At 36.3% G+C, this 27,192-nt stretch overlaps 1 protein-coding gene across 2 annotated transcripts in view; it reads left to right on the top strand.

The window, feature by feature from the left end:
- The window catches only part of wipf3 (WAS/WASL interacting protein family member 3), a 45,861-nt gene that overhangs the window by 13,177 nt on the left and 5,492 nt on the right, over positions 1–27,192 (top strand). For both annotated transcript variants that reach the window (XM_028818216.2, XM_051935910.1), the window contains exons 2-6: positions 6,555–6,689; positions 21,778–21,910; positions 24,763–24,891; positions 25,271–25,960; positions 27,012–27,170. In XM_028818216.2, the coding sequence (XP_028674049.2) occupies positions 6,594–6,689; positions 21,778–21,910; positions 24,763–24,891; positions 25,271–25,960; positions 27,012–27,170 (1,207 nt within the window). In that variant the 5' untranslated portion in view covers positions 6,555–6,593. The remainder of the gene's footprint in view (positions 1–6,554; positions 6,690–21,777; positions 21,911–24,762; positions 24,892–25,270; positions 25,961–27,011; positions 27,171–27,192) is intronic.

The raw sequence follows: 27,192 nt of genomic DNA, 5'->3' as shown, positions 1-27,192 counted from the left end.
TTTATTATATTTACAGTTTACAGGTGTGTTCTTTTTCAGTGTACCAGCTAGACATTCATAATGTTTGAGGTGTAATTATAAATATTGATTACCATTTTAGTAATGCAGTACTTGATTCTTACTAAAACTTATACTGTATGACACACAGCAACAAATAATAAAACACAGTATCAATCTTTAAAATAGACACAAATGTATCAAATGTTCAAGAAGACACGAAACTAAAATGCTTAACAGGTTTAAGTAAAAGACATTTTGCTGTTAACAAGACTGTAGTTAACTAAGCAGCAATTTCATATTCGCCTTTTCTTTTTCCAATTGAATAGCTGAGGAACTTAAAACAAGTTCGCGGCCCAAACTCAAACGGTGTCCATTTTAATTTAAAGGACAAAATAAAAAGTTCTGAATTCATTAAAATAGCTATTCTTGCAGTTTGTTTAACTGCACATGACAACGTCTCTGATTGCTTTTTCTCAGCTTATTACTCCACTTTTTTTATTGTAAAGAATAATGTTCCAATCGTCTCTCCGGTCTTGTTAAACAAACCTTGACAGGGCATTAGCTGCCAAAAAATAGATAAACACAGGTGGCTAAATTACTGTAGTACCACACGTAAAGGAGCACTGCAACTAAATTACTGTAAAGCCTGGAAAAGCAGGGGCTGATAAGATGTTTTTTTTTATGATTGGCCAAAGTACAGATCACCGTTCAAGCCTTTTTAGTGAGCATTTTTATCCATTATCTTACAGGTTTTGTGCTTGTTGTCAGCATGTCAGGATGACCATATGACACATTTTGTTCCCACCTATACAAGGTGGAAGTGCACAGCTTGTTACATCAGTGTAATTGATTCACATTAAGGTAAATGCAACCTTTTTACAGCTAGATAGGAGAATTTAAAACAAGGTTATGTTAGGACATTTTGGTTTATTTCTTATGAATTGGGTTTTTCTGTAAATTTTTGTGCCTTTATTCCAAACTGTATGTGTCTTTTGTTGATTTTTCTACCTAAACAATTGATTTTTTGCATTTATTTCTTCCTGGAAGCTTCCTAAATAAATCGTGAATTTCCCCATGGGATTAATAAAGTATCTATCTATCTATCTATCTATCTATCTATCTATCTATCTATCTATCTATCTATCTATCTATCTATCTATCTATCTATCTATCAAAATAGAGGCTGTGATCAGGGCTCTTGAGAAACTGAGCAAGGAGACTGAGTGTCTGGATAAAAGCCAAGATCCAGGCCTTTAATGACTTTTTGGGCACAACCATCAGCAATGTGTCTGTCTGTGGAGAGAGTGTTGACCTCGTTGAGTGGTTTACTTACCTTGACAGTGACATTCTTGTCTCTGGTGACTGTTCCTCTGAAGTCAGTAGACAAACTGGTAGAGCATGGGGGGTCATGAGGCCGCTGGAAAGGTGTGTGTGGCACTCCCACTATCTTTGTAAAAGGACGAAGGCCCAAGTCTTTAGAGTCCTGGCGCTTCCTGTTTTGCTATATGGTTGTGCGACATGGATGATGTCCAGTAACCAGAGATGAAGACTGGACTCCTTTGGTAAAATCTCTCTTTGGAGAATCCTTGAGTACCACTGGTTTGACTTTGTGTCGAATGAGTGGTTGCTCACAGAGTCTTGAAAGAGACACATTACCTGCATTGTGAGGGAGCTTCAGTTACGGCACTACAGCCATGTGGCGCGATTCCCTGAAGGTCATCTGGTTCGCAGAATCCTCATTGTTTAGGACCTGAGTGGCTGAACCAGGTCAAGGGGACAACCAGGTAACACCTGGCTGCGGTAGACAGATGGTCATTCTGAGGGGGGTCTCTGCATGGGGGGTTGCCAACCAGGATTCCGAGCTGTTTCGTTGTGTGGTTGGGGCAGCAACGTGCTGTACCAGTGCATGCTCCACAACCTGCCCTGATCTGACCTGGGTTTTTGACTTTGATTCTTGGTTTGTGATTTGGCACTGACAAAAAATAGTATGGATTCCAGGTTACCAAAACTCTAATCCAATTTTTGCAAATGTAGAAATGAGGAATAAGTCTGTGTAATAGGCAATAGAAAAAATAATTCCTTAATGTACTTAATGTAGTTGCAACTAGGGCTGACACAAGAACTGATATTTAGGTACTAATTCAGTACCAAAGTTCCAAAAACGTAATGGCAGCAGCTTTTTTTATAGTATAGGTGGTACCAGGAAAGTCAGCACTACACTCATGTATGACTGCAAGTAGACAAATTACTTTGGAAGGCACAGTAATACAAGAGAAAAAAATGAGTAAAAACTACATTTAAAAATGGTTTGTAATAGTGATACTACAGCACTGCAGCAACTCATGTCAAAAAGAAAAACAGCAGAAGTCCGGTCTGGAAGCACTTTGTGTTAACCCAGGAGAATTTCAGCATATGAGTGCACTAATTATATTTGCTATAAAAACATGAAAAATGCACACAGAGGATCACATTATTGACACTTTTTCCTCATTATAAAATTAGAAACAGATCTGTGTGTGATTCAAGAATGAAATAACATTGTCAATAAGGTTAGGTGTAATTGTTTAACTAGTAATGTCACATATTTCTGTAAAAGGAGATGAAAGGATAACACGATTAATCACGTTCTAATAGTGTCCTACACAATCCCAGGATATGAACAGAGGCTTCACATTCGTTCTCTGATTGTAATGAGTACTTCTATAGATGTCCATCAATCTAAGCATTCATCCATTTTCTAACCAGTTTATACACTTCAGGGTCGCAGAGTCCTCCTCACATGCATCCACACTTTCACATATATATGACAGTGGCTTGTGAAAGGACTGGCAGTGCCAACAATAGTTGCAGTAAGCAAACACCGAAGCAAGATTAAAACATACTGTAGTTGCAATTTGGCTTGTCTACACAGGCGATTACATGAGTTGCTCCATTTGTTAATACCAAAGTAAACGTTATTTAGTTTTTCAAGGACCAGGCACATCTCTCTATTAATATTATGTTAACAGCGATGCATTATCATCAAAACACACAGCAGTACAAGCAAAACAGCATACTGTAATTCATTGCTATATGGAACTCTACAAACATTGAATTTCTGTATTTAGTTTGGCTTTTGAGTCAAACTAATATTTATTAGTATAACCTACAGTATAAGTAAAAGCACACATCATATATTTGAATGGTACATTAAAGATGTAATGCTGTCTCACATTTATACATTTATTAAGTACGGTTAACGACAGCCCAAGCAATTTTCGAATTTTGTGTTTGTACACTGGCATAAGCAAAAACAAAATGTAATCACTCACATAAGAAACCTTGAAAACAGAAAACAAAGACTGTTTTACAGAAGTTCTGAAGTAAAGGATTTATATAAAACTTAGAAGTTTAATTTCACAGAAGAACCTTTAAACTTGGTACAAATGTTAAAAAAAAGAAAATTGAAGCACCATGAGTTTCTGACATTTAAAATGTGAACTAATTTGAGTCATCTGTTGTTACTTTTCAATAATATTTAGTAATAACTTTTAACCAGCTAATGATGGTTAAAATAATATAAAATCTTACAATAGCAAATGTTGCAAATTTAACAGACTTTAAAAGTATGTTGTTACAAAAACAGCTATAAAGAGTTTCTTTAAATGGAAATATCCTGAATTATCTTGGAATGCAGTAATTAAACAGTTACTGAACAGAAAATGTCAGAGAGTAAATTTAGGTTATGCACATGCAAAGATAAATTGGGTAGTTAATGATTCTATCATGCTTTATAAACTCGTCCCCCATTTCTTGTTATACCAGGGGGATCCCCATCGGTGCAACACATTAAAATTCAAGCCTTACACTGTATATACCAATATTTTAAAGGTATTTTAAAGGAAATTGTTCACTTCAATAATGGAGGTAACTTTAATAAAAACCATTGAATGGTATTTCTGTTTTTGCTGTGATATTGAAAGATACTGAGTATCGTAAAATTTTACAGGTACTGGTATCCGATACAAGAATTGTGACATCTCTAGTTGCAACTAAAACATCCTAGTTTTAAACATAGTAATAATATTGTTATATAACATAGTTGTGACAGCAACATGATTGTGATGTTCAACAGGGGTTTCAGTCTGGTACTAGGGACTTGTTTTCATCAACAAAATGTTTGTATGCATTTTACAGGAATTTAATAATAAATAACACATTTTACTGACTTTTTATGTTAAAATTTGATGTTATTTTTTTGTGAAATGTAAGTTATTTCATATATTGCCTGCTAATAATCACATACTGCAGGTGAAAATCACATTAAAGTAGCTACTGTCTTTCAGCAATCTGGATTTTGTAAATTTTTCAACCCATTTCATAATTATTGCAATTTATTTAATTTCTTTTTTGATCAACTTATTTTTTCTGCTTTCAGTTTGTAATTAAAATTATAGTTTGTAATAATATTATACATATTATAATCAAAATAATCATATATTTTATTATAGTTGTTCATTTTTATATTTATAACTGATCCTTTTCTGCAGTGGTTTCTCTGATACTCAAATAGCAACCATTAAAAAAACAGCAGATACAGGTTTGAATGACAATGAAAAGCAAAAAAGAACCACTTTAATGTTCTTTCCACAGCTGTGATCAGACCTAATAAGAGAGCCAAATCATGTCATACTTGTAAATTTTCTATAAAAGGTGAATTACTAGACTAACGCAATAAAGATATAAATAGTGAAGCAACAGCATGTTTAATTGAAACAGAAGTCTAGCTAAAAGTAAAAATTATGAATGAAATCTTTCAGCCACTTCTATCCTAAATGACTATGACTGAGCAGCCCTTTTGTAGATGTATTCAAAGTGTATTATCATAATCAGTTTATGTTAATCATAAGCTTGTTTAATCAACAAAATGCAAGATTAGAATACACATTTTATTTGTCAGTTTGAAAATACAAATGAAATAGCACAGTTGGCAAAACATACTACTGCTTTCATATGCTTTTTAAAGAAGTGCCAGATAAACAACTAACAATGTTTATGGGCAGTGAGTTGCCTAAACAATATTTAAAACAAAAAAGCCCATGCTGAAATATAGCTTAAATATACTATGTGATAGCTTTTTTTGTTTTTAGAGCTCTTCAACTGATAAATTTTGGTGACATTTTTGATCAGCTGCTCCATCCATTTAATTGTCCAGTTATCCCGTTTTTCAGACAGTCCATACAGTAGCATCTTCACATATACAGGGTGGGCATCTGCTTAAAGTAGTACTGTATAGTTTAATGGAGTAACTTTTGGCAGTGCTTTCTAGTTCCAGATAAAAGATGATTGAATCAGAGATCTTTTAAGTGTTAACAGATTGATCTGATTTTAAATACCTGCAACTGTAGCCTTGCCATTCAAAACAAAAGTTGCTCAGCTGATGCAAAGCAATTTTATTAAGAATAGAAAATAATTAAATTATTAAGCCACTAGCTAACTATTAAACACTATTATTGCTTACTGCACACATGCCCACATTAATTTTATAAATGATATAGAAAGACACATAATTTTCTCAGTGTTGTAAAATCTAAAGCAATTACATAAAAAGAGGTAGCGTTTTCAGTTTTATGGATTTTTAAGACTATCCGACTGAACTGTATATTGTTTGTGTTTTGTTCCTTCAAAAAAATTTACAATGCCATGTGATAATAAGAAAGAGCCAAATGAAACGGACATTTTTCCAAATCTACTTTTCTGCCTTTTGTTGAAACTAATAGGGACAACTGATAACAAAAACACTAACCATGAGAAGTAATAAAATTAACACATTCTCACACACCCTTAATCCAATGCATGAAGCCCATCCCAACAAAACTATGCCTAAGGCAAGAACCAGCCTAGGGTGGTAAGCCAGTTTATTGCAGGGCCTACATATAGACATACCCCTGCTCACTCTCACACAGGGCAAATTTAAAATTGCGAATTCATTTAAAATGCATGTGTAATATCCAATGAAAGACTCATGTAGACATATGGTGAATGGGCAATCACAAAATTAGAAGACAAAGTAAGTATCTGAATTTCAATAGTGGTGAAATATCATGCTTACAATTTATACAGTTGCTTTCAAAATTATTTTATTCTGTTGTCATTTATTAATTTTGCCTTGAAGATGTAACCAGGAAGTTAAGATCGCTTTTGAGGTAACTTCACCTTATTCTGGCTATTACTATCAGGTGTGAGGCATTCACTGTTTGTGGGCCTAACAGAAATACTATATCACTTTCTACCATAAAGTGATTCTGAAGAATATATTGGTTTAGATGACACCATATAACCATAGTTTAGACTGATTAATCCTGAAAAGACTGTGGAAATATGTGTAATATTAGTTTAATAATAATAATAATAATTCATTTATTTGTTTAGACAGAAACACGGGCGTGTGATTCCTTTGTATATAAAAACATGTCTTTTCGTTAGCAAATAATAATTATTTTTGAATCATTATAAAAAAAAGTAACATTTGACACTTTCCATTACCACTCATTCTGATTGTTTTGATGTTTCAGGCAAGGAACTTTAAATTACCCCATCGGAAAAATTTAGCTATGCCAGTCCCACCACCTCCTCCACCACCACCACCACTCCTTGCCCCTGCCGTTGGTGGACCTCCTCCTCCTCCACCACCACCTGCATTTTCTCAGGTAAGTATTTTTAATATTAATACAATTATGGCTTTAAAACATTTTCCTTCTTTATCACCTGTCTATCCCAAAAAGGATCAGGTGGAATAATTTCCAATCAGAAAACATTCTGTCACCATATATGAAAAGTCTACTCCTTTGGCAAACACTTGGTATACTGTAGCCTGTTTCAGTGTGTCTTTATATTTATTTTTGAAAAAAAGATTTTAAGTACTTGACCAACCTTATATGGTATGTTTTATGATGCATATTATTAAAACAATTTTATTTCTGCTTAATAGGGGGTTCTGCTTTTTTCAGCTTTATGTGTATACAGTAATCCACTTTATTACCTGTACATTAAAATTGTCAGTACATCACTAAATCTAAGTTAAAGGTGAAATCCTAGCCAATACTTTTATTGCATCTGTGTGCATAATTAATATATTCATAATCAGAAATTTTGATTTAAAAAATGGATATTTATTACTGAATAATATGTGCGGTTAAAGGATAGTCACTTCAGTACAATTAGGGGCTGATGAGACAACAATACATGTACCAGATTTCCTTACTAATTATCTACCTATTATATACTTATTACTATTATTTCTATGCTTGTTACTATGTGACACAACAAGTTGCAAGTGCTCTTTTACATGCCCTGTATAAGTCTAGGGAAAGTAATGCATATATAAGATGCAGTTTCTGACATTTTATGTGTTACTTTAGTTTTTAACTGCAATGCAGGTAGTAACAAGAAAGGTAAAAACAGCATAACTATTTTAATTAATAATAAATATCAATCCACTACTTAAACCCTTTTAATTAAATGTGCTAGTGCTTTGCAGGGCACAGTTACTCACACAATTATATTCGCTCCAGGCTGGCTTAGAGTCATCAATTAGCTTAGCTTGAACATTTTGAGTTTTTGAGGAAAAGCCCATGAAGGCAATGAGAGAAGTTTTCATCTCAGCATTGACATTTACTTGGCCAATTTTTGACCCCACTATGAGGCAATATGAGGGATAATGGTAACCGCTGAACCACTATAACAGCTCTTTAAAAATTACAACAGTGAAACTATATTCTGCGGTGGATTGGCACCCTGCCCGGGATTGGTTCCTGCCTTGTGCCCTGTGTTGGCTGGGATTGGCTCCAGCAGACCCCCGTGACCCTGTGTTCGGATTCAGCGGGTTGGAAAATGGATGGATGGATGGATTATTACGTACTGTGATTGCACATTTTTGTATAAATTACCATAGCGTTAACCATAGGTCCAATTCTTATTGGAGGCAGCAGAGCCTCTTATCACATCCTGATGAGAAAGTACTATTTCGGAGAAATTACAAAGGACATACAGTGCCACTATAATACTGTTTCTAATAGAAAACAGAACTCTAGCAGATATTACCTTGATCCCAGAAGCACCAATCTAGCATCACTGTCACAAATTTCTGGAGTGAAATTAAGAGCACCCTTATGTGATAATCATTAACCACAAAAATGTTCACTTTCTTTCACTCTAATGACTGTAGTATAACATTTTCACAGTATAGCTGAATTCATAACTTTTGCATTATGGATATTTAGTATATTCGTCTGCGGTGGGCTGGCGCCCTGCCTGGGGTTTGTTTCCTGCCTTGCGCCCTGTGTTGGCTGGGATTGGCTCCAGCAGACCCCCGTGACCCTGTAGTTTGGATATAGCAGGTTGGATAATGGATGGATGGATGGATGGATAGTATATTCATTAACATTACAGCAGATAAGCTCCTGTGACATTATTTTAATAAATAAACATGATGGGTTTTTGTTGCGGCGGCACGGTGGCGCAGTGGGTAGCTCTGCTGCCTCGCAGTTGGGAGACCTGGGGACCCGGTTTCACTTCCCGGGTCCTCCCTGCGTGGAGTTTGCATGTTCTCCCCGTGTCTGCGTGGGTTTCCTCCGGGCGCTCCGGTTTCCTCCCACAGTCCAAAGACATGCAGGTTAGGTGGATTGGCGATTCTAAATTGGCCCTAGTGTGTGCTTGGTGAGTGGGTGTGTTTGTGTGCGTCCTGCAGTGGGTTGGCACCCTGCCCAGGATTGGTTCCTGCCTTGTGCCCTGTGTTGGCTGGGATTGGCTCCAGCAGACCCCCATGACCCTGTATTCGGATTCAACGGGTTGAAAAATGGATGGATGGGTTTTTGTTGTTTACAGAAAAGTATTTCCAGAAGAGGAGGCACCATGCCCTTTCATTAGTTTTTCAATGATTAATATGTATATAGACTTGGAGTAGGATAGCTTTGAAACATAATCATTGGCTACCAGAATACATTTTTTGATTTAAGTCAGAATCATTAAGTTTTAAAAGTTTTCCATTTTAATGTTCAGGGCACTGCAAAAAAATAAAATAATGAAACAGTTAGGACTGGGCAATATGGCTCAAAATTCATATCATGTTATTTTTAGACCAAATGTTGATATATGACATGCATCAATATTTTGCCTATCCATTTTTAGTCAAAAAGAAGTCACACGGTTATCATGCTCTTATATTTAATTATTTGGATCTAATTGCACAGTAATAACTTTAAATGATTTATTTTATAATAGAGCAAGTATAAACAAAATATACACATTATCCAAAGAAACACAGAAAGCCAACTTTCTGTCGGTACTTAGGTAGTGTAGGAGTTGGTGCTTTAACTACTTTAGTAGATTTGCCATAAAAAAAAAAAAATTAAAAAGAGCATATTGAAACAGTTTTATTTTTATGCTATGTTTTTTAAACGAATAAACTATGGCAAGAACAAACATTCAAGCGACTTCACAAATTTTGTGCAAGAAACACAAGTCTAGCAACTTATTGGTATACAAAACCAAGTTATTCTGCACTATAAAAAAAAAATCAGTAAGAACCGAAAATGAATTGGTAATTATAACAAAAAAATGAGGTACCCTCTCACACGCTGTGTACTCAGAACTAACAAATCCAAACCGTAATCCAATAGAAAAGTCTTAATCCAGGTCTGAAATTTTTAAAGTACAATATTTAATTCAAATAAATCTAGTGCAAAATCTGCTGTTGCTTCTTTACAAGGAGTACTTGATAACAGTGGTTGCAGTGTTGCCTCCAAGAGACGAAGCGCTATGTTGACATTCATTATATTTCTCTGTTTTGTTTTTATCAGTGATAGGGCTGAAAAAGTCATCTCACGCAAATAGCTAGAAGACAATATAACTAACAATTTAATAGCTGTGGCGATAGTTCACTGCCAGGGGCTACAGAGAAACCAAGCTTTAAGTGCTCTAAATGCTTAACAAAGTGTCCTTTTCTTTTTTGGTTTATGTCACACTTTCTGAAGTATCAACACATTTCTTTTTTCACAGTTTCTTTTAAACTTGAAGCTTACTTTTGGTATCGTCCCTTCTTTTCTTCTGACTATTGTTTTCGCTTTTAAAGAAGGTTAAATGGTTTTGTTGCTTTTCTTTCCATTTTGTAAGGTTTAACATATTATATCACAATGACATAAGAAATAATTTGCTTTCGAAAATACTACAAGCATTTGAAAATGATATGCACGTGTTGTCGACAGATGAATTGATGCAATGCTAGAAAAATAGTGTACTATCATCAAAATAATGAACCTGCCTCCTCCATAGCTCCTTGGTGGACAGTATGTATCCTTACACACTGCCACCTATACTCATTGTCCCACACAGCGCTGACCTGCTCCACTCCAGTACATGATCCAGAAGTATAAGCGGAAATAACTCTTTCACGGACCAGCAGGAAATTTCTGCCTCACTGGTGGTTGAAAAACACTGATCTAGATAGAGATTCAAAGCCAGTCTGTCACAGGACAGACGGGGAAGGTAAACAATGGAGCAGAAACACTGGTGTTTATCTGGGAAACCGGGGAACAAAACAACAAGTGGGAGATGATACAGATGTACTGTACATGAAAACTAGGGAATAATCTGCTCAAACATGTTGCGCAAACACTTCACAAAGTGCACAGGTGGCTAGTTATAAAGCTAGTACTTCTGTCAGATTATAAAGTGTGCTATTTAACCAGCTGCAGCTTGTGCTGGTGCTTTTGGCTGCAGCAAGCTATATGCTAGATATAGATTTTGTAATGTTATATTTTAAAGCTGCTTTGTGACAATATTTGTTTAAAGCACTATATAAAATGACATTTAAACAATAAGTAAAGTCAAAATTAATTTCCTCACACACAACAGATCTAAAGTGGTATTTTCAGTCGTGTTTCTCTATCTGAAGCTTCCTAAAGGTTCCTGTAGCCAGATAAGCACAGCAAAATCGGCATGGCATCGACACCCAAGTTTTTATTAGTCATTAAACTTTATCCAGAACCAGGTGAATATGTAGTTAATCTTAATACATAATAACATGAGTTTGATGGACATCTTGCCTTGTAAATAAGCGAATGTCTCTGTCTGAGCTAGCAAAACGGTGAATGGCAAACCACTGCTTCATTCTAAGGGCCTCAATTTGTTTACTCAGCTTGAGGATCTCTTCACTAACAGACTAAAATGTTTTCAAGTGCTAGGTCAACAATTGCTAGATCTGGAGCTAAAGCATAGTCGTGGTCCTCCTCCTCACCCAGTGTGTCATCTTGCATCGGCTGCTTTCTCCTCTCCCATACCACTGGTCTTGAAAGTAGAACAGAGAAATTGTTCCACTCAAATCAAACAACTCAGGAACCCCTCAAAACCAACCCAAATCCCCACCCACCCCCATAGCAGCCGTCGCTCTGTCACAGACCCTAGCTTGTGAAAATCCTCATTTTTAAAATGCCAACTACAAACTTGGGTATGAGGACTAACCGTAAGGCTTTCTCTCCAGGTAGTGACAATCCATTTAGATTGGGTTTCCGTGTCAGAGGGAAATGTATGAAAACTAAGTACCTTGTTGTACTTACTAGAAGCTCAACATAAAGGTACACAACAATGTTCAGCTGTAGAGCTATTTGTATGATGAAACTTAAACTTCTTTTTCTGTGACATTTTTGCCACTAAACAAAAATCACAACGGAAGTGACTAAGCTGGCACAGATTTCATTGGAGATATGTATTGTAGGGAACAGCCCGGACACAGACAGGTAGACATGATGGTTTCACCACACACATGTTTATTATACAATATTTACAATTATTGCAGTGCACAAACCCAGTGCCGCAGCACCAATCACCCCTTAAGTCCTGGCCACACAACACAATGCCTTCTCAGTCTCTGGTCCGCCTCCACTCCTCTCCACTGAGCTTCGTCCTCTTCCACCCGACTCTTGTAATTGAATGGAGGGAGGCGGCCCTTTTTATACACCCCCGGATGGACTCCAGGTGCTTCCCGAGGAGCCTCCGTTGACGCACCCCTGTGTGGCGGAAGCTCTGGCTGTGTACCCGGAAGTCCTCCGGGTGTCCCCAATCCTCTTCCCCCCAGCACTTCCGGGTGTGGTGGAAGTGCTGAGGTCCAGGGCTCCCAAGGCATCGGAGCGCCCCCTGGCGGTGACCACGGGCCCCTACAGGGTTGAGCTTCCAAGCTCTGTACCCGTGGCCCCCAAAGCAACCAGGGCGGTCGCCCCCTCGTGTTCTGGAGAAGGTACAAGCCCTCCTCCGGTCCTCCTGGGCGTCCCGGCCGGGCATGAACCCCAGCCGGGTGCCACAGTATGTCAGCACTACCATGCGCATATAGCCTATTAATATATTGTGATCATTTTATTTTCAAATGATGTATTAAAAAATATCATTCATATCGTGGCATTTATTGCCCAAGCCTACAAACAGTAATAATTCATCCATCCATCCATCCATTGTCTCCCGGTTATCCGAGGTCGGGTCGCGGGGGCAGCAGCTTGAGCAGAGATGCCCAGACTTCCCTCTCCCCGGCCACTTCTTCTAGCTCTTCCGGGAGAATCCTAAGGCGTTCCCAGGCCAGTCGAGAGACATAGTCCCTCCATCGTGTCCTGGGTCTTCCCCGGGGCCTCCTCCCGGTTAGACGTGCCCGGAACACCTCACCAGGGAGGTGTCCAGGAGGCATCCTGATCAGATGCCCGAGCCACCTCATCTGACTCCTCTCGATGTGGAGGAGCAGCGGCTCTACTCTGAGCCCCTCCCGGATGACTGAGCTTCTCACCCTGTCTTTAAGGGAGAGCCCAGACACCCTGCGGAGGAAACTCATTTCAGCCGCTTGTATTCGCGATCTCGTTGTTTTGGTCACTACCCATAGCTCATGACCATAGGTGAGGGTAGGAACATAGATCGACTGGTAAATTGACAGACCGAAAGGAACAGTAATAATTCAATGCATAAAATACATAATTATGAGTACATTTTTTAATATCTACGCAAAGCTTAAAAAAGCAGAGTGAGCAAAATACACAGTCAGCTACCACAGTAATAGGTACACCTTCTTGATAATACAAATATCCTCATCTTTCAAACTGCAACTCAGTATATGTAAAATGCTGTGAAAAAGTATTAGCCTCCTCCTAATATCCTCTGGTTTTGCATATTTCACATAATGAATGGTCTCAGACCTTCAGACAAAAATGCAGTATTAGAAAAAAGGAACCTGAATGAGTGCATCACAGTTTTATAATCATTACCTTCTTTGTTAAAGGAACAAAGTTATCCAAACCATTATCACTCATGTGAAAAAGGAAGTGCCCTCATACTTAAAATATTATTTATTAGAAATAATCACAACTAAACACTTCCTATATTGTTATATGATATCAGTCTTTAACATTTGTGTTGAGAAATTTTAGCCCATTCTTCTTTTCAGAGCTGATTTAATTCAAACACATTGAAAGATTTGCAAGCATACACTGCTTGTTGGCACTTTGATTAGGCCCTTCAAAAAAACTTATATTGTTTTTTCTGAGTGATTCAGATGTAAACTAGCTTTTGTATTTTTGGTTCATTGTCCTGCTGCCTAATCAAATTATTCTATGGCTTCAGATCATGGACTGATAACCGTACAGTCTTCTTAAGAATATTGTGTTGAATTCTTGGCTTGTTCAATAATGGCAAGTTTTTCAGTTCCTGAGGTAGTCAAACATTCCCACACCATTGCACTACCACCCTCATGTTTTAAAAGTGATAAAGTGTGTATGATTTTTCTAATGTTGAACACTGTAGTAGCTTTAGCCAGACATAGAGGAACTTTTGTTGTTCAAAGAGTTGTATTTTTGACTTGTCTGTCCATAGAACATTATTCCAAATGGCTTTTTAATCCTCCAGGAAATTCTTTGCAAATGCGAGATGAGCACAGATGTTATTCTTGGATAACAGAGGTCTCTGCCTTGCTGCTGTCAAATGAATCTTGATTTTACTCAGCCTTTTTCTTATTGTGGAGTCAGTAACATAGACCTTAGCTAAGGCTCAAGAGGCCTGCAGTTGTATGGATATTCTTCTGGAAACCTATGTGGCAACTTGAATGAGTTGTCACTGTGCCCTTGTGGAAACTTTTGCAGTGGAAAGAATAACACTGTTCCAAAATTCTAATTATTACTGTTTGAGTGAGTAGCTAATGGGGCAATTACCTTTTCGCACAGGTAATAGAAGTGTTACATAACTTTATTATTTAAATAGATTAAGTAGCAGTTTGGAAATGGACTTATATGTTTATATGTTCCACATACCTAAAATTACAAACTGCTTGAATATTTAAAGTCATTCATAGTAACAAATTTACAAAAATAAAGGAAATCTGGAAGGGTGCAAATATTTTTCCACAACACTATACAGTACTATGAAGGCTTGAATAAAAGATTTAGTTGTTGTTCAACCTAACACTACAAAAACCTGATCTAACCATGGTATGATTGTTGGTTCCAGAATCATGAGTTTTTTCTCATCCTCCAGTCTCAAGAATTTAGAGCAAATATTGCATAAACAAAAAAAAAAAAACCACATGCAAGCTACAGGTCTGGTGGTGAAAACACATGGATAATAAGGAAGGTGACAAGAGAATGTCTTGTTCAAGCTAATAGCATGGGACACAAAACACACTAATACTTCTTAAAAACAGCAGTATGCAGAAGGGCACAATGCATTTGAACTTTAAATTGGATGAGCTACTGTACAGCAGAAGACCACATCAGTTTCTACTCTTGTCAGGTACAAACAAGAAGATAAGGACACATTGGGCATGTGAGTATCAAAAATTAGTGACTGAAGTTTGAACAGATGTGAATGGGACTGATAAATCTTAATTTCTGCTGCACCGTGTAGAAAGTAGGTTTGAGTCTGTGGATCTATTTTGCCTTTTGTCAGCTGTACAGGCTGGTGTTATTAATGTCATGATGTGAGAAACATTTTTCTTGGCACACATTCAGTCTCGTATTACTAATTGAGCATCATTTGAATGCCACAGGTACACATTGATAATACAAATAACCTCATCTTTCAAACAACCAGTTATGTTGCTGCAACTCAGTATATGTAAAATACTGTGAAAAAGTATGTGCTTCTTCCTAATATTGTCTGGTTTTGCATATTTCACATAATGAATAGTCTCAGATCTTCAAACAAAATGCAATATTAGAAAAAAGGAACCCGAGTGAATGGATCCTAGTTTTGTAATCATTACCTTATTTGTTTAAGGAACAAAGTTATCCAACACCCTTATCACTCATGTGAAAAAGGAAGTGCCCTCATACTTAAAATATTATTTGTTAGAAATAATCACAACTAAATACTTCCACAGAATAAAGTACATAAGCATAATTATTGACTGTGTGCTTTCCTTTATGGCCACAATGTACCCTTTTTCTAATGGATTCTTCCAACAAGACAATGGTTCCTATCACAAGGCATGCATCATCTTAAGTTGCTTCCATGAATATGATAGTGACTTCATTTCACTCCTATGTCCTGAATAGTCTTAAGATCTCAGCTCAGCTGAGCACCTTTAAGTGAGATAGCATATATGAAATATTCCTAAGGAATGAATAATAATAAAGGGTCCAATAAGTGTATACAGGTAGTCGATGACTTACAACCACATTCAGTTCCAATGGACCAGTTGTAAGTCGATCTGGACGTAAGATGGACCAGTATATGCATTCAAACCTGGTCATATGTATAGTACTGTATAATAAGTCCCTTAAGTCATATTGTTTGTTTTGTATCCTTTTTTATCAATATTCTTAACACATAGTGTAGACTTTTTACAATTACTTGAACAATAAAGGGTTCAAGGGTGAAGGACATTCTATAGCCCATCTCAAAGGTAAAGTAATCTGTGAAAATATGCCATTAAATGGGAAAATATTATCAGAGAAGATATCTTGTATAAATGGTTTGTTTGCTCATTTTTAACTGTACAAGGGTCCCAAGCTTCAGATGATCACTTCTGCTTGAAGTTAACAGCCCTCCAAGTTAAAAGGGATGGGGAGGTTTGTTCAACAGTAAGACAGCAGTATAGTGACGCAGACAACTAGACTTTGAGCATTTCAGTTTTCATTGTTGTTTGTGAAATGTTCATTCTATATAAAAGTTTGTTTTGCTGTTATGGACGTTAATACTTCTGGTAACTTCATAGTTAATTGTTTGAAAGTATTCTTTCAGCTATATGTTCTTTAACTTATTTATATAATAAAATAATAAGAATAATTTTGTTTTGTGTCATAATTATGTGGTTTAATAAATAATTTTTAACATTTCCTTGCTACTTTAGGAAAACAATCAGTCCAAGTTACTGTACATGTCTGAAACATATACAGAGAAAATGTGTAAACATATTAGAAATCTGGTCTTTCCTTTTTAAAAAATATGCAGTTTATCTTAATGGTACTTGACCATTAAAAGTTCATTATTTATTCCTTACTGTAGTAATATTTATCCATATTGCTGCATACATTTGCAAGGATATTTGCAGTGACAAGCGCGACTGGAGAAACTTTATATTTACGTACAACTGGATTCAAGTTCAGTAATTTGTCATTGCTGATCACAGCTTATATTACTGTATTAGAATGTAAAGTGTACAATTTCACATACTGCAAAGTGCTGGATGCTGTTTCAGTTATAGGCCACGTCTGTGAAGAGTTTTAGTCACTGGTCAGAAAAACAGGCCTACTGGTTAACTTGATGCCATTGGAACCCCAGGTCAAAAACAGGCAAAATTTAAGTTAACAAAATATTTTTTTTTTAAATTATACATTGAAAACCACACAGAAAATCTTAATAATTATCTGCTTTGATTAACAGATTGGGTTTATTTTTAATTATTGTATGTAGCACCAACCTCCCAAGTTAAGCACATGTGCACAAAAGTACAAAATTATTATCTCGACACAGCAGAATCATTTATAGGGATTTTGCACAATACTAAAAGGTTTTAAGCATTTTATAATGTTAACAACAGTCATGATTTTCATTTTGATTGAGAGATTCACTTTTTTGCCTCCAAAGCCTTTAATTCTGACACAATGACACAAACAATCACAGAGAAAGAGAGGCATCACTCTGAAAGGTGTATTGTTTAGGGATGCCTAAAATCCACTGGAGGCAGAAAATCTCTGACCAACAAATTGTCCTTTGAGAAGTCAAATGGGCAAAATCCATTACTGTCAAAGGCCATAAGATCCTATTCTAAAATTATTACAGGGCTCAGACTGAACATGCTTTTAAAGCAGTGTCCAAGTACTGAAGAAAGTCAAGGATGCCACCATTCAAGCTTTTTTTTTGGATTCTGCCAAAGTCTGCTGAGTACACACAGGCTGGCAGCAGTCCTTCTTAGATCCCCTGGTGGTTTAGAAGGTGATCTATACCTTCCTCTCCACTGGTACCTGGCCCATTTGACTGTTTTGTGTGCTAATGTTATTACAGCCAAGTTCTAATTACTAATGGCTTTGTAATGTTATTTTTTTCTTTGAGGATCTTATGTATGTAAAACAATATGTTGTGGCAAGTAGTCGGGGATTGGGAAATGGTGATGTAAGTTTTTTATCTTGGATCTGCTTCAGGCCATTCTGGTGTAGTGTGGCAAGAAGTGGGTCATGCAGAGATTGTGATGTGGGTTTTCTGGTTCTGTACCTTTCTTGGGCCCCCCTTTGCCCAGGAGTATTTGTCTATTAACTTTTTATTGGGGTTCTATTGGGTTATGGAGGTGGGTATTCAAAAATGATTGTTGATTGATTTTATTGTACTTGTATTGTTCTGTATCCTTGCATTGTTACAATTTTGCATATTAAATTTTTATTCTTTCTTACAGCTTTCTGTTTTTTTTATAGAATAATGGATGTTAACATATTTTAATTGAATGTGCTGTCACTGTCTGTCCCACAGAAGAAATCAAGGGTTAATGATCTTCTGCAGAAAAATAAAGCAGACATTGCTTTCTTTCTCTTCTTACCTAAAAATGGAAAGCGCAGAACTCTCTGAGGGTGAAATTTGTTTGCTTTGTTTTGTTATTTGACATGCTTACCATAATTGACACAGGGATCATCAATATTTTTAGATTCTTTGGTCTGGGGTAGTTGCAGGTGGTCTCTTTGGCCTTATCCTTAGATCTGCTGCCCAAACTCCAATGTTGTTGAACCAGGCTTTGCGAAGGGTGGGTTCTGTACCTGAGATGGTTTCTTTATCTTTAAGCTGTTATTTAATGTTTTACTTGTTGTCTGAATGTAGGCAGAGATAAAAGGTGAGGATATGTGGGGGTGATTTTGGGACATGAATTGTTAGTGGTTCAGATGAAGTTAGGGTCTGGTAGGTGAAGACCTGTACGACATTTTGGTTGTGTGTGGTTCTGGTGGGTAGGAATCATACTATCTTCCTCCTTATCTTTTAGTTTCCCTTCTTTATTGGTTCCTTTCCATATTGCTCAGGCTAATCTTTTGTTTCTTCATGTTGGTGTCAAGCATGCATGTGTCCTTGATAACTTAGGGCAAAAGAGACTTGATGTTGCATTTATTGAGCAATTATTGGCCAAAGCAGTGCCCACATTTGCTAATGAATGATATATAGCAGCAGCCTCTGCATTGACTAACTCTAAGGAACGTGGACTGGTTACCCTCCTTCAGTGCAATTAGAAGCCCAAAATACATGGCGGGAGTTCAGAGAATGTTATTCTGTTATGCATTATTTTATGTTGATGGACTTTAATAGTAGGAAAATAGCCCTCTGTTACATTTATTCACTAACACCTTATGAATCCACATTGCTTTTGCATATAACTTGCCAAATACAAAACTGAAAGATCACGGTATTATTCCCAGTATGGTTGAAAACACCTTTTGGTTACTGTTGTTTTTTTTTAACAACCCCTCTCCCTAAGTTTCAGGTTCGGGAATATGTCTTGCTTTAAGCCCTTAAAATCGTTCTGTGCCATGATTGTCTTTAGGCCAATGCTTATGGATTGGCCTTTTCAATTTAGACCACTCATAATCAAGTTTGTACAGTGAATATTAGCAGAAAGATGAGATACTGGAGGACAGTACCCATCAAGCCCATCTACCAAAATCTGTAAGTCAGCCAGTGGCCTCATTTAAAAAGCTTGCGTACACACAAAAAGAGCCTCGAAGTTCACACACTACTTCCCATGCAAAACACTTGAGATTTATTTTTAAAAAAAATACAGAAACTTGCATATATTTATGGCAATTCTGACCTATGCATCGCAACATTTCTTAGAAACTGGGAAATGAGGACACCTTTGATAAAGAAGGGAAATATAGCAAAATGACTTGAACAAATGATTACTATATAAATACAGTGGTACCTCTGGTCACGACCGTAATTCGTTTCAAACTCTGGACGAGACCCAGTTTGGTTACGACCCGAACGTAATTTCCCTATAAAATTGTTTGTAAATACAATTAATCCGTTCCAGACCATACGAACTGTATGTAAATATATATTTTTTTAAGCACAAAAATAGTTAATTATACCATAGAATGCACAGTGTAATAGTAAACTAAATGTAAAAACATTGAATAACACTGAGAAAACCTTAATAATAATAATAATTCATTCAGTTTGTGCTAGACCCTTACAAACTGCTCGCTGTAAACACTTTTTTTATGAGTTTTAAGCACAGGGAAAAAAAAATTAAATGCCACTTCTCTTGCAAAACTTTTCACACCGTCCTCTACTGGCTTTAAATTCCTCACCTTCGCCACTTGAGGAAGGATTTTTTTTCAGCAAATCGCCATGAATCTTACACCAAAGATAAACATTTATATATTATTTGTATTTTCAAAATATTTTTATCATACTACAGGGTGTTTATATTTGAAAGGATATTTCCCTTTGTGCTCCATAATCTTTGTTTTGTTTTAACACTGGAAATCCTTTTTATATGCTTTAATTAAAAAAAAATGTTTTCATCAGAGCCAAAAACATATGGTGTGGTCTGTGCTGGTTGTCTCAGGTTTTTATTCTTTCTCATTCTGCCCACTGTAGCATTTTCATAGTAATCAGCTTTCATAAGACATTATCTGCCAAATTGTACACGCTGACTAAGCCAGGATTTGAACCCAGTCTCCTGCAGCTATGAAGCAGCACCACCAATGATAACATTACCTCTACAATGTAATTTCAGGCCAAAGAAAATTTAGAATCTCAGAGTATTGCCACAGTTGGTCTGGATTGTGATAGCTTGAGCATTTTTGAAGGAAAATGCCTTTAAAAAATTATGAACTGCTCAGCATTCTCTGGGTCTTCATTCTTCATGAAAAAGTCCAATGAAGTGTGTCTGTTACATATTTTTTAAAACAAATATATATCAGCCCACACTTCATATATTCAATTTCTGTACAGTGGATAATGGCAATACCATAATTTAGGGATCTGTATGAAAAGAAAAAAAAACAGTAAATACTCCAAGCGAACCAAGAATACCACAAAGCTAATCACATGGATATAAGCTGCAACCATAAAATGAAAGGATGACTTTGCATAGGGGAAAAAAAAACCTTGGGAGGCTATAAACATCGAGATGGTGCACTACAACAGTATGTGAAGCCAATGCATTTTTCCCTACAGCAATCTGTAACTAGGCATATTGTGGACTGCTAGATGATTAGATGTAGATGGTTTTGATCAGGTCAAACTCTTAAGTTTGCAATGTTGGTTTTTCACATCATGAGGAAAGGAGGCAGGCTAGAGTAGGCAGCAATGGATACTATAATAGAAAAAATGAGAATGTAATTCAAAGTTTTAAAAAAACTTTTACCACTCCCGTTAAAAAAGCTGGCAAGCCACAGTTTAAAAAAAACGCATGATACTGAAAACAAAGCAGCTTGTATATTTATTGTACTGATTGGAATTATTACTTTGTATCAGGGTTAAGAAAAATATGATCTGCATTTCTCTTCTGAAAAACAATGGTACCCTGTAAATACACTTTGGAAATGTACCATAGATTTTGCTGTCTTGGAGTTTGCATTTTTGTAAATGTTATGTTATTCAGATCCTGAAAGTAAGAGGACTTCTGGAGATTTCTTTTTTGGAAACACTCACACAGTTCATTGGAAACCATTTAGAATTTTTCTTAAATTTTTTGCTTACAAAGAATACGAAGTAACTGCTTGGGGTATTACATTAAAAATTCATTTGGTGTGTGGAATAATAATTTTTTGTAATGTCCATGGGTATAGCATCATATAAACAAGCTAAATCTATTTATATTGTACAGCAGGGCAGTATTTTATTTTAAATGTAGTATTAAATGCCTGAGTAATGTTGTATGCTATTTATTTTCAGTGCAGTGAACATTTGCCACATAAAACATCATTTCGTCTAGTAATATAGTATAATTTAACTCTATGTAAAAACTACAAAAATGTGATTCAGATGCAACCCGTGTAATGCTGTTATTTTTCAGGGCAGACATGACTACCCCACAAGATAGTAAACTACCTACAACATTGTACTTTAGGCAATCTGAAGTAAATTATATTTGACATAAAGCCTTATTATGTTTCAGCTTTGTTGCTTATTGTTTATGACTTTAGCAATTTAAATGTCCTCTTTATTTCCTTTTCATTTGACCCAGTTTTATTTCCTATGGTGTTTCTACAGAAAATTAAGTATAACATGAATAAAGAATACTACAATGCTATTTTTTTCTAAAGTGTTTCTGTTATTAAACTACAGGGCAACACTGAACAGCCCAAACCTAAGGCAAATGAGCAGAAAGGCCGTACTGCTCTATTGGCAGACATTCAGAAAGGGAAACAACTGAAGAAGGTCACACAAATTAATGACCGCAGTGGCCCGGCGCTTGACAGTAAGTAGATATTGCAACATACAACTTTTGACTTAAGAAAAAAATGTAGTATATTATTGCTTTTATTTATGTATAACTCTCAGAGAGTTTAACTTGCATTATCAGTTTACATTTTTTGGCAATTATAACCTGAAACAATAAACCTTAAAAAATGACATTTCTATAAAGTGCATATAAATAATTATTGAATACTGAAATTAGTAGACTTTTGAAATATCCCTGAGTTAGTTACATAGTACATTACAACGAGATATGTCAAGTTCTAGCTGGTGTGTAGCATAAGAATTTGTAAACTGACAACAGTATATATTGAAATATAGCAGTCATGATAAATATACTGAAGATATGATGATCAAAGAGAAACAATAAAAGTTACTAGGCTCTTTCATATTCTTCATATCTAATTGTGGCACACCATAGAGCAGCCGAAAGAAGAAGGTCAAATTTGTTTCTTAGAATTATAAAGTGATTTAGAGATGGTGATGAATTAAAAAACCTTGGGGATTAAAGAGCAAGAAAAAGATCATTATGATGACAAGTACCTGGGCGCTTAACAGATTAGATGTTGCGAGACAGTGGCAAAGTAAAAACAACTGTTGACAAAATCTCAAATCAAATCATTGTTGTCTTAACACAGTTTAGCTTTTTCTGGACTCTATTATGTTTAGGAGAGGATATATTTATTTATGAATACCTTTAAACTGATTTTATTTACAGACTAGGGACAAAGCTTATACTTAAGCATTTGTAGATCTGAAGATGTTTGACAGAGTGTCACAAAAGTTGGCAAGGTGAACATTGACAAAGTAAGGTATAGTCAAACAGTGTCTGTGTGATTTCAATGCATGAGGAATCATGAATGGTGCTCATGACTGTAGGTGGAGACATTGAAAGTTTTGAGGTGCTGGTGGGGCTGATTAAAGGATCCATTGCTTTTAATGATAGTAATAGAGGTGATGATCAGAGGAATGGGTAAGGAAAGGTCATGGGAATTTTTGTAAGCTAATGATCTTGTATTGAAAGCAAAAAGTGACATGAAACTAAAAAAGAAGACACTGAGATGGAAGGCTTGCTTGGAAGAGAAAGACCTCAAAATAAATACAGGAAAGACTAGGGTCATGGATGGTGGCAAAAGGGCAGGGGGCATGAAAGAGGTGGGTGCATAGTTGTACACTGTGTACAGTAAAAGTGTTGAGAGAAATTCACTCCAATGCAAGGATTGTCAGAAGTAAGTGTAAAATTACATATCAGCAGATTAGTTGTTTTGCTGATAGTAGAGAAGTTCTGCTACTTACAATAGATGAAATGTTGAGTTCAGATGGAGATGTGGGAAAAAAAGGTAAGAGTAAGAGATGCATGAAAAACATTCCGGGAGTCACACCTCATCCTGTCCTTTAAAGAGGTCTCCTTTGAATTGAGGGGAAAAACTTATGAAAGCTATATGAAAAGAAATATGCACTACAGGCTGATGAAGGTACAACATGAAGTGCAACTGAAAAGAGCAGCACATAATCAGGTGGAAAAGAATAGAGTCACAGAGCGAGAGGACAGTGAATGCTGAATGAAATGAAAGACTTGATTTGGAGGCAATAGGCATTGTGCTGAAAGAGAAGCAGACTAAGGTGGTTTTGGCATGTGGAGCAAAAGACAGAGAATGACTGACTGATGTGGATGGGATGAGACTCAGACTGAGGTTGGAAGATGTTGTCTGAGGTGAGGTGGATGAAATGAAAAGAATGGGCCTCACTCTGAAAGAATAACCAGCACTGTGGACAGCAGAGGAAACCGATGTGGGAGGCAACCTGTATAAAGAAGAAAAATGTTCATTAAACCAGTGATAATAATGATAAAGACTAAAATTGAAGATGTATTTGCAAGAAATAACATCAGTTATATTTATTTACTTTATCAGTAGTAACAGAAGTAAAATGTGCTGTGTGATCTAGTCCTCACAGAGGTACATGCCAAAGCGCCTACAGTACATCTGAATGCTTTGAGCTTAGCACTCAAAAGTAGTGACCAAAAGCACTCAGCAAAACATTAGATAATAGAAATTATAAAAAAAAAATAATTGTTTAACTTTAGATAGAAAGATAAACCCACCAAACTGCACAATTAAGATATTTAAGTTGAGAGTGCATTAAATACAGATGTAAAACAATTCTTACAGACACTTGTTTTCAGAAATTTAAATAAGTTAGTATTTGCAAGTACTTTGTTTCAAGTCTGTTTAGAAACTTGTAATCATAGTTTCATTATCTTTTTAATTATGCAAACACAGTTTATTTGCATAATAAGTAACATTTCTGTCAAAAATAATTTTTGGTCCACCATAAAGAGAATACACGGATACTGGGGCGAGTTTACTTTTTTTTTTTTTACTTTATCTTTTTGTTTTATTTTGATTATTATGAACATGAAGTTGACAGCATGGTGATACCAAATGTCAAAAGTGTCCTGGATTCAGATGTTGTCTGTGTAAAGTTTGTACTTTTTCCTTTTGTCTGGGTTTTCCTCCCTCACTTCCGAGGACATGCAGGTTAGGTTAGTTAGCTGCTAGTGACTCTGAATGAGGTTGAGTGTGCTTAGGGAGGCATTGGAATGAACTGGTCTTGTCCTGGGCTGTTTCCTGCCTTGTGCCCCAAGCTGTCAGGACAGGCTCTGATCCTCCCTAGGTCCCTGAATTGGATTAAACAGGTTTGAAAATGTTATGTTAAGAGATGAAATAACAAATGTTAATATTTTATTATACTTTGTTATGAACCAATTAACTATATTCCCCAAACATATAAAAATATAGTTGTAGTTTTGACACAACATTATGAAGTTATAAATTCTGTTTTATATTACAGCACCCAAGTCCCAGAGCCAGGATGCCGGAGTTAGCACATGTAAATCAGGGCCTTCTGCAACCCCTCTGGGTGGACTATTTGCAGGAGGCTTCCCTGTCCTTAAACCTGCTGGTCAAAGAGAAGGCCAAGGTGAGTATATGAATTTAAAATATAGAGGTAATATTTTAAACTAAATGCTATTGTACAGACTTTTTTGGCAAGTAGCTAAGTTATTGACATTATACATTATATCATTTCAATAAAATATTAAAATATTTCAATTCAAAACATTTTAGCGTAAATGTTATCTGTCATATATGAATATTCGAGTTTCCAAAGCTCTTTGTATTTAGTCTCCTTTTTAAAATTTCATCATTGACTCTTTCAGTTACTAGAATTGTGAGGTATTTAAAAGTCAAACACTAAAATGTCTGTTTCAGTACATGTTACAAAGGTGCACATCATTTTCCAGAGGTGTCTCTATTGCTCCGTATGAAACCATTGTAAAAGTGCTTTCTTTTCATTTTAGGATTGAAATCTGCCATTTCACCACCAGGAAGCCAGTGTCAGACACCAAAACTTTCAAACACAGACACTGGTAAAGCAAAATCAGGTGTTATTTCTCCTCCTGTTGCAGAAAACACCAGGGCTTCAAAAATACCAGACTCACAAGCACGTCGATCCAGCCTGCCAGTACCACCACCACCTCCTCCTTCACATGCTAAGCCTATATTTAGCCTTCCTGGTACCCCAAATTCTAGCTCTTCAATGCCACCTCAGGAGAAACCCAGTAAATTATTACCTCCTCCACCTCCTCCTCCACCCTTATTAAACAGTAAACCCACTTGGCATCAAAGCCACCAGTCCTCTCCTTCACCTCCATCACCTCCACTTCCTCCTCCTCCTCCTCCATCTATACCAGCATCTAAACTCCCAGACAGACTATCAGGAAGCTTCCAATTCCCTCCCCCACCTTCCATGCCTGATGGTCATAGTAGAGATAGTTTAGTGACTCCTTCACCAATTCCCACTTTTCCTACTAGTAAGTGTACCCTAACTTCACCACCACCACCCCCACCTCCTCCACCTCCTTCTAAATTAACTGTGTATACATCCAAGTCAGACTTGCACTCTGTGCCGCCTCCACCCCCCCCACCATCTGTCACAGCAAATGCAACCTTGGCACATAGAAGACCACCAGCAGTGCCCAAAGGACAAGGTATGTGCAGTAAATGGTATTTTTATTAGTTAACTAAACTTTATTTTGGAACAGGTGATCAAGTGTGAGATTTTATTGTATGAATTACTTCAGAGTAATTAGGTACTGTTATCTAGAAAAACTGTAAGAAATGTCTACCTTGCAGAATGTCTTTAAAAGTGAAAACACTGTGGACTTAACTATCAAATATTTTTCTTGGTAGAATGCTTCCACAAAAGTATATGTAATTTTTTTTCTTTTGATTGGTAAAGTTCAATAGAATGTTATAAGACCAAAGTATTTTCAGCATCATTGCTGTTTTAAAGTACACCTTTTTTTAATAAGTTACTTACCCCATGTAGTGTTTAGTGATGGCCAAGAAAAATATTTAATCTCATGTCATCATGGAGAACAGAGTTAACAAAGTTTCTGGTAGAATAGGCATGTAGGGAGACCAACACTGGACCACAGCAAACGATGAAAAAAAACTTCTATGGAAAAAAATCTCACGTTACTCATGTCACATATCCACTTGTCTATTCTGTCATATTCTCACAATGGACAAAACGTATGTACAGTATTTTTGCTAAAATATTGCTAAATAAATACATCCAGGAAATCAGAACAGTACAAACAGAAGAGTTTGCATTCACACAAAAATGAACTTTTGAATTGAAGACAGGACTCTTGAGCAGTGAATGAAGGGGAGGGGCGGTACTTTACATCCATTACAGCATGTACCTTATTTTTAGCTTTCTTATTGCAATTCTTTTTTTTGTAATATCACCCATTTTTGAATAGATAGCCACATGTGTTTGTCTTTATTCTTTTATCTTTTCATGTATTGCATTACAGTGACTAACTGATGATCCCTACTTAAACAATGAATAGTTTTTTTTAGTTAAACCAAGAACGTTCTTTATATAACATGACAAAAACTGCTTTATATATAGCATTGAAAAATGTCTTTATATATTAATGAAATGTGAAGTAAAGTAACTTATGTCAGAGATTAACAATTTCTGTTTGAATTCAGCTTTAAGTTATGCAAGTTTACTTTTGTTTTTATTAGGTGGTGGAAGGCTAGCACCCCCAGTGCCACCTGCACGTTCACCATCTACTGAACTCACCAGCAGAAGCCCTGTATCTTCAGTAACGAACTGGCCGCTGCCACCACCACCACCTCCTGTGTTCCATACATCACTGTTTTCTCAGAATGGGCAAAGTTGTGGTAAGTGCTTTAAAATGTCACT

The sequence above is a fragment of the Erpetoichthys calabaricus genome, chromosome 13 (assembly GCF_900747795.2).
Source record: "Erpetoichthys calabaricus chromosome 13, fErpCal1.3, whole genome shotgun sequence".
In the NCBI taxonomy this organism is placed as follows: Eukaryota; Metazoa; Chordata; class Cladistia; order Polypteriformes; family Polypteridae; genus Erpetoichthys; species Erpetoichthys calabaricus.
Note: the sequence above shows the minus strand (reverse complement) of the source record. Positions and strands in the feature narration are given on the sequence as shown.